The sequence below is a fragment of the Eublepharis macularius genome, chromosome 17 (genome assembly GCF_028583425.1).
Source record: "Eublepharis macularius isolate TG4126 chromosome 17, MPM_Emac_v1.0, whole genome shotgun sequence".
NCBI classification, from domain to species: domain Eukaryota; kingdom Metazoa; phylum Chordata; class Lepidosauria; order Squamata; family Eublepharidae; genus Eublepharis; species Eublepharis macularius.
In genome coordinates this window covers 37,655,259-37,668,493 of record NC_072806.1, presented here as the reverse complement: position 1 = coordinate 37,668,493, position 13,235 = coordinate 37,655,259, and the positions used below count along the sequence as shown (strand labels likewise).

General features: G+C 46.0%; 1 protein-coding gene across 8 annotated transcripts in view; it reads left to right on the top strand.

Annotated features, from left to right (window-relative positions):
* MSI2 (musashi RNA binding protein 2) overlaps positions 1-13,235 on the top strand; it is a 568,931-nt gene that overhangs the window by 457,119 nt on the left and 98,577 nt on the right. For all 8 annotated transcript variants that reach the window (XM_055001131.1, XM_055001129.1, XM_055001127.1 and 5 more), the window contains exon 10: positions 1,555-1,629. In XM_055001131.1, the coding sequence (XP_054857106.1) occupies positions 1,555-1,629 (75 nt within the window). The remainder of the gene's footprint in view (positions 1-1,554; positions 1,630-13,235) is intronic.

The window sequence follows — 13,235 nt, the reverse complement described above, 5'->3', positions numbered from 1 at the left end:
CTCAGAAAATGCGTGTTCTTAGGTCCTTGTTGCTGTGCCAGCAGGAGCAAGGCTGCTGAGAAGAAGGGACATAACTTTGAGCGGGGGGGGGGGGGCTATGTTTCATATGATTTTTGGGGTAGGGGGATCTTTGTGGGCTGATGTTGGCTCTAGGCATCCCTAAATAGGAATGCAGGGGTGCGACCTGAGAGAGGTGCTTTACCTTTCCTGCATCTGCCTATTAATATTCGGAAAGCTGTTTTTCCTCCAAGCCAACCACTGGGGGTAAGGCATTTGCAGGTGAAGGGCTGCGCACCTGCCTCTTGCCTCCAGTTCTCTCCAGCATTAACAGCACCAGGAAGGGATAAGATAGGGACACTTGCGTTGTTTCCCTTGTGACATCTAGTTCCCCTCTCAGAAAGCCAAATACACGTGGAGATGGGTGCAGGTTTTTCTTTCGGTGCTCCGTAAAAAAGCAACTATCTCTGCTCTATTTTGTGTGTGTTACATGCCATCAAGTCACCACCGACCTATGGTGACCCTATGAATGAACAACCGCTGTTTAGTATTTAGCATTTTAGTAGCCTGCAAACTTAAAATCTCCCAAGTCTCCCTGGTTGTTTGGTCTGGCTGCCCCTGATTCTTGGATGAGTGAACAGTTGCCCTTCACACTCTCAAGATGAAGCATTACTAGTGCCTTAATCTCCAATTGTCAATAGTTCTGAAGCAAAGTACATTTGTTGTAAGCTCTCCAAATGTCAGAGCAAACCTGTGTTATGTGCTTAGCTTTAGCATTTGGCATTTATTCTTCCACACTGAAAAAGCAGGCAAGTCCTTGGACTGAAGGGGCTGGAGTGCATTTTAATTATAAGTAGCCAGTCTCGAGGAGAAATTATCAAGGAAAACTGTAGGCAAGCAACCTGTTATTCCCGCAGCATGTTGATGAAACCTTGGCTGCAGATAGGATCCTGTCCTGTAGTGGCTAAGAAGTGTCTGGCTCAAGGCTTGCCTCCGCCCCCAGTGCACTCGCTGGCCGTAAGCAAGCCGCCCTTTCTCAGCCTCGACTTCCCCCATGCAATAGGGTAAGAAGTATCAACATTTCTCTAGCACTTCCGGTGTTCGGACCGCTTTGTATGCATTATTTAGTTGTAACCCTTACAACAACCTTGTAAGGTAAGCCAGTGCTATCCTTGTATAACAAATGGGAGAGTGGAGAGTAGGTTGCTGAAGGCTACCTAATGAATTTGTGGCAGAGGCAAGATATGAACCCGGACCTTTCAAATCACTGCTCAAGTGCAACAAGCTCAGACTGGTTTAATACTGGCCGGCCTTGCAGGGTTGCTGTTAAAGATTATTTTGACATGTTAAGCGTGAAGCATTTTAAATGTGCACTGTTATTAACTGTGTGTACTAATTATTAAGAGGTGTGTACAGGAGGAATACATTGTTTTCTTTGAATGCATAGTGCAAAAGTCAAATTTCTTCTTCACTTGTTGGAATAATTTGCATGTGGCTTAAGAGCTAAAATTTAAATCTTGTTTTTTCTCTGTCTTTTTTTAAACTTCTGTGTTCAAGGTTACCCTAATTTTGTTGCGACCTATGGCCGAGGATATCCTGGATTTGCCCCCAGTTACAGTTATCAATTCCCAGGTATGTGAAACTTCATTAATGGGTATTGCAAAGCCAAAAAAGATGTTTAATAGATACTGACAAAGGGAGCAGATACTTGCAAAGCAAAAGAACAAAACAATTGCAATTGCTTCTGTAACTTTGACCAAGGCAGATAAGTCTCTAAAAAGAAGACCTCTGATTCTGGGGCAACACACAAGCTTGTTCTTTCCAGGAATGTTTTTAATGTAAAACAGTAAAAAAAATGAGAAGAAAATAATTGGGAAAAAAGGAATGGAAAAGTGTCCATTTTGTGTGTCAATTGGTACTGGTTATTTGAAAACAGCATTCTTTTTTTTCCTTCAAGTTAAGTATAACTATTGTCCATATTACTTCTGTCTCTATAACGCACTCTTAAGTTATGTCTTTCCCCCCTGTAGTCTGTCTGTAGCATTCCACAGAAGCCACCTGTACTGAGAGAGGCTTCAGCTGGATGCTTTTGGCCTGTTTGTTTCTTCCAGTCATTTGCCCCCATTTTGCATAGCTATTAGACCAGCTGCATTTAGAGATCTCCGTTCGCTCCCAAGTTTCATACCACTGACCATCACTTTGTGAACTCCTGAAGTTTTGAAGTGCTTGGCTGGCTGGCTGGCTTTTAAATATCCCTTCTACTACCACTGTCAGCAGGCAGTCATGGAAACCAAATGCCCTGTACTGTTTTATATCAGCCACCGTTCAAGCTTCCATACAAAACAGTTTTCTGTCTGTCTGTCTCTTTTTTCTCCCAGTTTCTAGAGAGGCCTGTGGGAAGCCAAAGTCTGACTGGGGCACTTGTGGCTTCTTATAGCATTGGCTTATAGCATGTGGCTTCTTATAGCCTGTCTAGCTACCTAACAACCAGCATTGCACTGTGTATTAAATTCATTACTGTCTGCTGCAAGAGAGTGATTACACCCTCTTGCCTTCTATTCTGTAATTGCTTATGAGGAGAAGGGTGCAAGAGAGAGTCTTGCTCAAGTTAATTAAAAACCCAAGTTAAACGGTCTTCATAAAAACCTGTAGGAAAATGGGAAGTCATCCTACTGGGAAACTTATTTTTGGTCTTGAGTAAGCCAGTAGATTTCAGAAATACTTCTATCCTTATTCTGTGAGGACTGGCCACTCTTGCGCATTTGTGATGTTCCTTGCTGGGAGAGGTCCCTCATAGTCATTGCTCCAGCATTGTGCAAACGTTGCCCAGCTGTCATAGAACATAAGAAGAGCCCTGCTGGATCAGGCCAGGAGTCCACCTGGCCCAGCACCCTGTTTCCGACAGTGACCCGCTAGAGGCTTCCAAGAACCCTCTCAGAGGCCAGGAAGGCCTTTCCCTGCTGTCATCCCAAGCAGCTGGCACTGGGAGGGCTGCTCTCTCCAAGCATAGAGGCTTTTGTGGAGCTATTATGGCCAAGAGCCATGGGCCAACCTCTCCTCCATGAATTTTCTCCTATAAAAAACCAAGCCTTTGTTTCTCCTTCCTATGCAATGCGTGCCCCCCCCCCCCGCCTATCACATCTGAGAACAAGGACGCTCTTGCTGCTACCATTTGTCCTTGTGATATATCACTTCTCATCTGAAGGGTCACTACAAGAGTCATTTGTCCACCATTCTGCATTGCTTAGAGGCTGTCCTCCACCTCCCATATGCTGCAGTGGCCGGTCAGAGTTGTAGGCTACAGCGCCCTCCAGCATCCCCTTTCCCCAGTAAGACCTTGGATGAGCCTCAGTCACAGTAGGGAGGGGGGTCAGTTCTCCTTGGCCCCTCTCTTTCTCTAGCTATCTGCCTCTCCCAACACCTCCTGCAGAGTGGCCTAGCTCTTCCCCTTTGCTTTTGCCTGGGCTAGCCTAATAAAGGATTGTCTGGGGTTGGGTTAACCTTGGATTCCCTCAATGCCCTCTCTCCAGGGCCAAAATGAGTGAAGGGAATCTTGGCAAATGGCCTCCCTGGCTGGGCCCTCTCTTCACCTATCTTGCCATCTTCAGAGGTTTTAAGAGACTGCTCTGCCTGCTTGACCAGGCCCCTGGAGGCCCCAGCTGCTGCCAGCCTCCTCCTCCAGCCTCCTCCCAGGTGCAGTTGGCTGCCTTATCCCTGCTTCCCATCTGTGGCATGTGCCAGGCCTGCAAGGCTCTGAGGCCACCCCTGGGTGTGTCCTTGCCCTTGGTCAGTGACCCCTGAAGCCCTTACGTGTCATAATGTCATCTGGGGCAGTCTCCCATTCTATGTTGGAGGATGCAAGTGTGTAAAAAAGAGCATTCTTTGCTTCTTTCTCCAGGAATGTGTGTGCACGTATGCACACAATGACACTGTGTGCTTAGCTAGAAGAGCACTGGAAGAACCTTTCCCTGCATCCCTCCCAAAAGTTAGAGCTAGTTCTAGCCAGATTGTCCCTTATGTGGTGTCTGTGTGCGCATATACATGAAAGACTAGACACATTTCTTGCTCTTGCTCACTCTCTGAGATTTAACAAGAGGCCCAGGGAGGAGGATAAAGTCTGAAACTACTCTAGAAGTTTTCACAAACAAATTTTAAAAGGCATCTCCGAACTCTTCCAAAACGGCAGTGATTGGGACTAGTGCCAAAAAGTTGGGCCTTTCCCTGTAGGGGCTGTTGGAGCATGTGTGCAAGCTCCATTCCTCTTCTTGCATTTCCCGCATGTGGTCTAGTGCTCTACTCCTGGGTTCTCTGGGGGCTAGCACTCTAAAGCAGGTTTTTAAATAATAAGCTGCACAATAGCCTTAGAGCCTCTTTTGCTTTCTGCCAGCCAAAATGAAAGACATCCCTCCAGAGGGAGGGGTCCTCACAGCTGTGAGCCAATGGCAGCTTGGATTTTTACCAGTCAAACTAGGCGTTCACAAGATGCAGTTTCCACGATTGTAACAGGGGAGATCTTTTCTTAGCTATATAGGCCCTGTGCAATTTCTGATTTTACTGTTTGGGGCCAAACTGAACATAACATGTAAAGAAATTTATATCTTTTTCTATAAAAGAAAAACCGCTTCAGGAGTAGGGGTGTGTGATCTGGGATTTGGGATCCAGCTAAATAGGTGGATTTATGCTGATCTGGCATAGTCTGGCTATGCTGGATCACACTGGAGAATCCTAGATTCGATCCAGGGAGCCAAGCTCTTCTGGGCCATATTATTTGGCTGCAGGCTTTGGCAGGCAGCCACCGCAGAAGTGGAGCAGAACTGAGTGACAGGGCAGCAGTGCAGATGAGAGGGCAGTGGCACAAAACGGAGGCAAGCTCCATGCCACAGCAGGAGAGCGGTGCAAGGCTGGTGGGGGTCAGGCAGCAGCAGGCAGAGTTGATTCCCAGCCCAGCCCACCACCCCTGCCTGAGGTCCAAAAGAGCATTTCAAGCTGCCGCCAGCTGCCTTTGAAACTCTGCAGCTCCAGCGAGTCTCAACCACCATCACCACCACCACCACCCCGCATTTTGGGGTTCTCTGTTTTGACACTGGTGCCCTTGCTTCACATTTCTTCTGTTGGACTTTATTGGTTCAGCTTGCATGGGAACGGGACTTGCCTTTGGGACTGGTTTTTGGCCTGGGGTTGCCTTTGCTTATGGTTTCCCTTTGCCTGGAAAGCCTTGGAAATGTTTCCCCCATAAGAAACAATGGAGAGTAGCTGGAAGCAGCTTGTTCGGGGGACCATAGAACCGGGATCCAGTCTTCATGAAATTTGGGAGAGGACAGGAAAGAGTTGGTTGCCTGTGAATTTGATGGAGATTGCTTGAAAAAATGCTCTCTTCCAGCTCCCTGGTTAATTTTCCCCTTAGGGAATACGTTCGGGATTCTCTAATTGGATTAGAGAATGTGAGCCAGATTTCAGAGATACCAATTTTTTTTGGCATCCCTGAAACCCGGATCTGGATCACCCGAATTTCCGTTTTTGTGCATGCCCCTAGTGGAGAATATTCATCAGAGACATATTTGGGGACGGGCAGGGTCTTCACCCCTTCCTTGTCCATTGTTTTTCTACTGTATTTCATATACACACACACCAGATGTATATTTGTGAGAGTGAATGTGCTTTTGGAATCCTGCTGAATGACAAAGCAGTTGTGGGTGGGGGTGGCATTGCAGCTGGAAATTGACAGACAAGCAAAGCATCCCCTCTCCTCTACTGCTTCTTCACTGAAAATTACTCCTTCTCCAAACTTTTTTCTCCAAAGAAGGTGTAAAGGTAAAGGTAGTCCCCTATGCAAGCACCGAATCATTACTGATCCATGGGGGGGATGTCACATCACGACGTTTTCTTGGCAGACTTTTTACAGGGTGGTTTGCCATTGCCTTCCCCAGTCATCTACACTTTGCCCCCAGGAAACTGGGTACTCATTTTACTGACCTCGGAAGGATGGAAGGCTGAGTCAACCTTGAGCTGGTTATCTGAACCCAGCTTCCGCCAGGATCAAACTCAGGTCATGAGCAGAGCTTGGGCTGCAGTAGTGCAGCTTACCACTCTGCGCCATGAGGCTCTGTTAATTGTAGGTGAAATATATGCATTTCCACAAAACTCTCAGTTTGGTTCCTAATAGTCATGCTTTGGACTGGTGGGAGGCTCTTATAGCCCTGTTTTGTCTTTAAACCGAATCAATTTGGATGAATTTTGTCATTATGTTTCCTCTAAGCCAATAGGAGTGAATTCACTTGGCCATTTGTCAAAGCCTCAGAGATGCTTTCATCCTTTTTCTTTTGGAGATTTTTGGTTTCATCTTATGAGATTTTGCATGCCATGGTAGAAAACCAGGGAAAATACCTCCCAGTGAATGTCTTGAGTGCATAACAATCAGCTGCACTGTTATTTATCTGTTCAAAAAAACGCAATGAAATAGCAAAGGCAAAGATGGCTAACCTTATGGTTAAGGCACCCTGTGCAATCTTGAGCAAGTTACTTACCATCTCCAGCCTTGCCGTGCCAATGTTGGCTAAACAGCAGGATTTGAGTCCAGGGGCACCTTAGTGACCAATAAGATTTTCAGAGTCTAAGCTCCCTTCTTCAGGTATCTTCCTGTTCTGCTGTAGACCAACACAGCTACCTACTTGAAACAATGCTGACTAAAAGAAACATTGTGTGTGGATGTGTGAGGGAGGGTAAAGATTCTGTTAAGGCTCTTTTATAAAGGGAAGCTGAAATAGTCAGCCATTTCTGTTTGATGACTGCACTTGTCACCCATAGTAACCTTGGCTCTCGGAGAGTCTCTCTACACAAGACATCTTACACAAGTAGGATCAAGTGAAATAACTTGAACGTGAAATAACGTGAACTTGTCCTCCCATTGTCGCTACATGTGCACTGCTAGGGAGAAAGAGTACTGTTGAATGTAAGACCACACAGAAAGTAAGTCACTTGAGTGTCCCTGTTTAAGATGTCTTTTGTAGAGAGACTCTTGAGTTGCAGGTGACTAACATCCTTTTCATTCTGCCTGCTGAGAGATCTGTGTATCTTTAAAAGCTTGCAAACTTTTACACCAGTAAACGCATAAAAGCTATTGTCATATTTTTGGTACTACTATATTTAGATCCCTCAGCTTACAACAATAAAACCCAAATATGTTCCATTCTAACCTTGGTGGCTGTAAGCTTCAATGGAACAACTATTGTGTGATATGGGAATTTCTCCTGCTAACCTACCTAAGGCACTTGGACATCCATCTCATGTAGCAACTAACCTTTTGATTTGCACGTGCAGTTTGTTGCTGATACATGCACAAATCTCTGAAATGTGGCTACTTCAGAAATGCCGTTTGGGGGGAGAAAAAAGATCTTAAAGAGCTATCCCTCTCTATATTGAGGCAGTCCCATCCACCCTTCCACAAAGCATCAGTAAAAGAAGGGGAAGCAATCCTCCTCATACTCCTCCTCCTGGGAAATAGTGATCCCAGGAAGAATTGAGCAAATGTCATACCAGTTTAAACAATGCACTTTCCAAGTAGTTTAGCCACTCCCAAGGCAATGTGGGAAGCAGATGGATAATTTCATCTCTTTCCTTTCCTCAGTAACTTCAGTGGTGTGTGTGTGTGTGTGTGTGTGTGAGAGAGAGAGAGAGAGAGAGAGAGAGAGAGAGAGAGAGTACATTGTGTTTACTCCTGAATTTTCCTGTAGTTGAGAGTAAGAACAATGTTGTGCAGTGGTCTCCAACAGGGTACTCAGGGGTGCGGTGGTGCCTGCCAGCAGCTTTTATGGTACCCACCAAGTATTTCTAGAAAGTGGGTAGGGACTAAGTGGGTCTTCTTGAATTTTTGATGTTTATGATATAATGCAGACATGTGGCATTATGTAAAGTATTTTACCTGTGCAAATGACAGAGTGTTATTCTAAAAAGATACTTGGATTTTATTTTGACTATACACAATTGGGCTGCATGATTAAATGCCACAACAGTAACTTCTTTAGAGTGACCTGATCTTCCCAGTTTTAATTCGGGTAGAAGTTGATAATAACCTCACTACATCAATTTTTTCACTTTTCCAAAATCATTTCTGTTCCTGGGTAGAATCACATATATGAGGAGCTCTCACCAGCACCAACTTTCATTGTTAGAAGTAATAATGCAGGTTAAAAAATGCTGGATTCATGAGAGAAGAACTCACATAAAGGGGATAGCCAGGAAAAGAAGAACTTTTTACTTTTGTGTAAGTGTTAGATGCCTGAAACATGAGGGTTTCTTAGCTAAATCAAAAACTTATGTTGTGTGTATTCAGGGTTCTCAGCCTCTTGGTGGTGGCTGGAGATTAGAGATGGGCATGAACAGCAATACGAACTTAAAAAAGCCACGAACAGCCCAATCAGCTGTTCGCGAACAAGCTATTCATGAGGCTCAATTCTAAACGAACAGGTGGTCATTGCAAGCCTCGTTCGTTGCTGTTCGTCAAGCCAGACAATCTGACACCTGCAATCAATTTCCTTGAACTCTGTCTGAACTCCTGCTGTTGCCCTGGAAACCCCAATCTAAGCCCAATTTAGCTTGATAGGCATGTCTTCCTTTCAAGTGTGGAGCTCCAAATTTGTTACAAGGAAGCAAAGAGCAGGGGGGGAGGGGGGCTCCCAGCTCTGGTTTTGCAGACAGTGAGGGAGAGACAGTTGCTGTTGGCATTTTGAGAGAGAGACAGGGAGAGTACATTGGAGCTTGAATTTTCTTTGCGTGTGGTGAGATAGGGATCTACCCCTTCAAGTTCCAGGGCTGCTGCCAGGCTCTGGGGCCAAGCTATTATTTACTATTGGTACCTTTCCTGCTGCCTGCTCAGGTAAGGTTTCTGGGAGTGGTGCGGTAGGGATCTTGATGGCTGAAGGAGAGCGTGCTGGCCCCCACGAACAATGAACATGTTCGTGAACGGGCCATGTTAGTCAGTGTTTGTTGTTCGTGGATGGCAGCGAACAACGAACACCATGTTTGGTTTTTTTCTGTTTGTGCCCATGTCTACTGGAGATCTCCTGGAATTACAACTGATCTCTAGATGACTGAGGTTGGTTCCCCTGTAGAAAATGGCTGCCTTGGAAAGGGGACTCTATGGCTTTCTACCCAGCTAAGGTTTCTCCCCTCCCCAAACTCTCCCCTCCCTCCAAATCTCCAGGAATTTTCTAACCCAGAGCTGGCAGGTCAATGTGTATACAAGAAAATATTTTAAACAACATGTAAATTTTAAAAGGCACCTCAAGAACTATCAGAGTTATGCGTAACCTCACTTCCATTGCAGTCATTTTGTGGTTACACCCATAACCTTGTATCAAAATTCTGAAGGAGCCCACAGGTTGAAAAACATTGGGGCCCTGGTGTAGTGGTTAGAGTGTCAGATGAGGTTTTGGGAGAACAGGGTTCAAATCCCCACTCTGCCATGAACATCACTTATCCTGGGCCAGCCTTTGCTAAATTTAACTTACCTGATTGGATTGTTGTGATGAAAAAAATGGAGAAGGAGAATATCATGTATGCTCCCCTAAGGTTCTTGGATGATATAAAAATCAGATAGTTACCAGCAGCCACTGCAAAAGGGTGTTTTTGTGGCTAATTTGCTTGATCACAAATTTAACTAAAAGTAACTGACACCTGCTTTATTTTATTTATTTATTTGATTTGATTTATACCCCGCCCTCCCCACGAATGGGCTCAGGCAGCTCACAACATTCATAAAATACAATGAGTTAATCATAAAACTATAAAATCAATAATAATCTTAAAACAATCATTAAAATAATCCAGGTGCAGGCTACTTAAATAAACAGTTGGGAGTCCATACATGGGCATATTTATGGGCGTAGCACATGGCCGAGGGCAGTCCCAGAAAAAGTGGTGGTCTTAGGTGGAAGAAAGAGGAAACCCGCTGGCCCTCAGTCAAAGGCCCGGTGGAACATCTCCATTTTACAGGCCCTGCAGAACTGTAACAGGTCCCCCAGAGCCCAGATCTCTAGCGGGAGAGCGTTCCACCAGGCCGGGGCCAGGGCAGAAAAAGCCCTGGCCCTGATTGAGGCCAGACGGATGTCCTTTGGTCCAGGGACCACCAGGAGTTGCTTGTCTGCAGAGCACAACGCCCTGCAGGGGACATAATGGAAGAGGCAGTCCCACAGGTATGCAGGTCCCAGTCCATGAAGGGCTTTAAACACCAAGGTTAACACCTTGAACCGGATCCAGAACTCCACTGGGAGCCAGTGCAGCTGGCACAGAACAAGATGAATGTGCTCTCGGATTGGCATTCCAGTAAGGACGTGTGCTGCTGCATTCTGAACCAGCTCTAACTTCCAGGTTAGGCCCAAGGGCAGCCCAGCATAGAGTAAGTTGCAGTAGTCTAGCCCAGAGGTGACTATTACATGGATTACTATAGCCAGGTCCCAGGGCGAAAAATAGGGCGCCAGTTACTTGGCCTGTCAAAGTTATGCCATAGGATAAAGCAGGGCTTTTTTTCTGGGGAAAGAGGTGAGGGAACTTTCACATGGGGCAACTCCTGGGAGGAGGTGGTACGCCTCTCAAGATATGTGTGCGCGCTCCTGGTACTGCATGATGACATCACTTCTGGGAAGTGATGTCATCACACAGGTGTGGCTGCCCCGGGAGTGCTCCTGTGCTCCAGGGGGGGTCCAATTCGGCCCAGAATGGGGCACTCCACTGCAGTGGAGCACTCCCCCACTCGGCAGTGGCTGGATCCAGGCCATTTCTGGCCCTAATTGGGCCAAAATGGCCCAGATCAGCCTGGAACAGGCTGTTGCCACACAGGAGAGCACTCCCCCACAGGACAGCAGCCCGAACCTGGCTGTTTAGGGCCCGATCTGGGCCATTCTGGGCCCAAATTGGGCCAAAACAGGCGAGAAATGGCCCAGATCGGCCCTGAACGGGCTGCTGCCACCTGGGAAAGCACTCCCCCGCCAGGCAGCCTGGCCCAAAATGGCAAAAAGGGGCTCAAAATGACCAAGATTGGGCCACTGCCGGGTGGGGGTTCCCCCGCCCAGCACCGGCCTGATCCTGGCCATTTCAGCCCCGATCCAGGCCGTTTTGGCCATTTTGGGATTATTTACAGCCCAAAACTGCCCAGATTGGGGCCAAACCGGCCAGGGTGTGGCTGGTGCCGGGTGGGGGAACCCTCCTCCACCCAGCAGCGGACCGATCCGGGCTGTTTTGGGCCCGATCTAGGCCCAAAATGGCCAAAATAGGTCATTTTAAAAATACCCACGTGACACCAGTCATGTGGGTATTTTAAAGAGCTGCTGGAACGCCATTCCAGGGAGTTCCAGCTCAAAAAAAGCCCTGGGATAAAGGCTGATTTAACCTGGTGGTATACATTGTATAAGCCGTGTGTACAAGCAAACCTAAATATTCAGTGTCAGTCCCAGTGCAGCTGGTGGTCATTTTGAGTGCTTGGCTGCAAGGCATATGGGACAGACCATATCCTTTTGAAAACCGAATCTCCCTGCATGCTCTCATCTTACTGGATACTTACAGCACTTTACACAGAATTACTCGTTGCCTAGAAGAGAAATAGTCTTGTAATTTATAGTGTGGTGCTCAGGGCTTTTTTTCTGAGAAAAGAGGTGGTGGAACTCAGTGGGTTGCCCTCAGAGAAAGTGGTCACATAGCCGGTGGCCCCGCCCCCAGATCTCCAGACAGAGGGGAGTTTAGATTGCCCTCCACGCCACTGAACGGCATGGAGGACAATCTAAACTCCCCTCTGTCTGGAGATCAGGGGGCGGGGCCACCAGCCATGTGACCATTTTCAAGAGGTTCCAGAACTCCGTTCCCCCACGTTCCCCCTGAAAAAAAGCCCTGGTGGTACTGAAGATAGAATGCGGGGGCAGGGGGGGGCAGACCAAAGAACCTTCCTTGATTTCTACCCCAAAATCCATTACATCAGATTTCCCTTGTGTGGAATTCACTGATGTGCTGTATAGTGATGGACATTATCTTAAGATGGCTGTTTTTAAAGTGCTAGGTAAATTCATGGTGGACAGTTAGCAGTGGTGATAACTGATTGGAGCTTCCATGTGCAAAGACAGTATACCACTGACTGCCAAATGATGTTTTACATTCCTCACCTTTATACCCTTCTTGTGACTGCCCAGTGGCGTCTGAATGGATACTGGGCTTAAGGGAGTGCCGAAGCAAACCTTATCATTTATCATCGTCGTCGTCATAAGCTTTATCGCATTGGCTCACAGACTTAGCAACTAATACCAAAATATACCAACAACATAAAAATTATAATACAACAAACACAATAACAATAAAAATTCTAATATGCATTACAATTTATAAACAATCATTAAAATCACACAAAAATTTGAGTTAAAGACAACATCAGTTCAAGCAATTTTGCCAAAATACATAGATTTATCCATCAGCCATAATAACAGTGGGTGGTTTTGGTAAATCCTTTATCATTCTTGCAATAAATGTTGTCATTTGCATCGTTATCCATTTACTTTTGTCGGCAAGTAACATAGTTAATCTATCATCTGATCTCCCTGGATATTGTAATATAATATTCCCAAGATATCTTTCGCGTCCTAATTCAAATCTTGGGGAATAAAAGACCACATGGCCTAGCCTTATCATTTATGATGGTTTTTCAGTATTCTTAGGATTTGGGATTCTTGTACTTGGGGCTGAGGAGATACCAGTAAGAGATAGCTGGATTCATGAGAGATTTTGGAGACCAATGATATGATAGGACAAGAGGTGTGGAATTCTTTCTTTAGCACAGGTATAGAAGTTTCATGCTTGTGTTCGTTTATTTAAAATATTTATAAACCCTGCCTTTCACCTCTTGACACTTTCCCTTGCAGCAGAGAGATTATTTGTCTCTTCCAGGGAAAACAGAAGTAACTGTATATTTTTCCCTTGCAGAGCAAGTTACAATTGGGGGAAGGGTTCGTGCGTGGTATAACATTGTCTCTTATCATCAGAGGTCATACTCCCTTTTCTTCTAAGAGCAGTCCATCCCATTCTCCTCTGGGAAGGCTTGTTCTTGTAGGCAACATTGTTAGGGGCCACAAATTCAGTTGCTGTGACAAGTGCGTCTCCTCTGCTTTTGGTAAGCTCAGAGCTGACTGCAGAGGGTACAGGACCTCACAATTGTGCTTTGCTGAGCACCTCTGAAGATCAGCTTTTGGTCACAGGCAGAACTC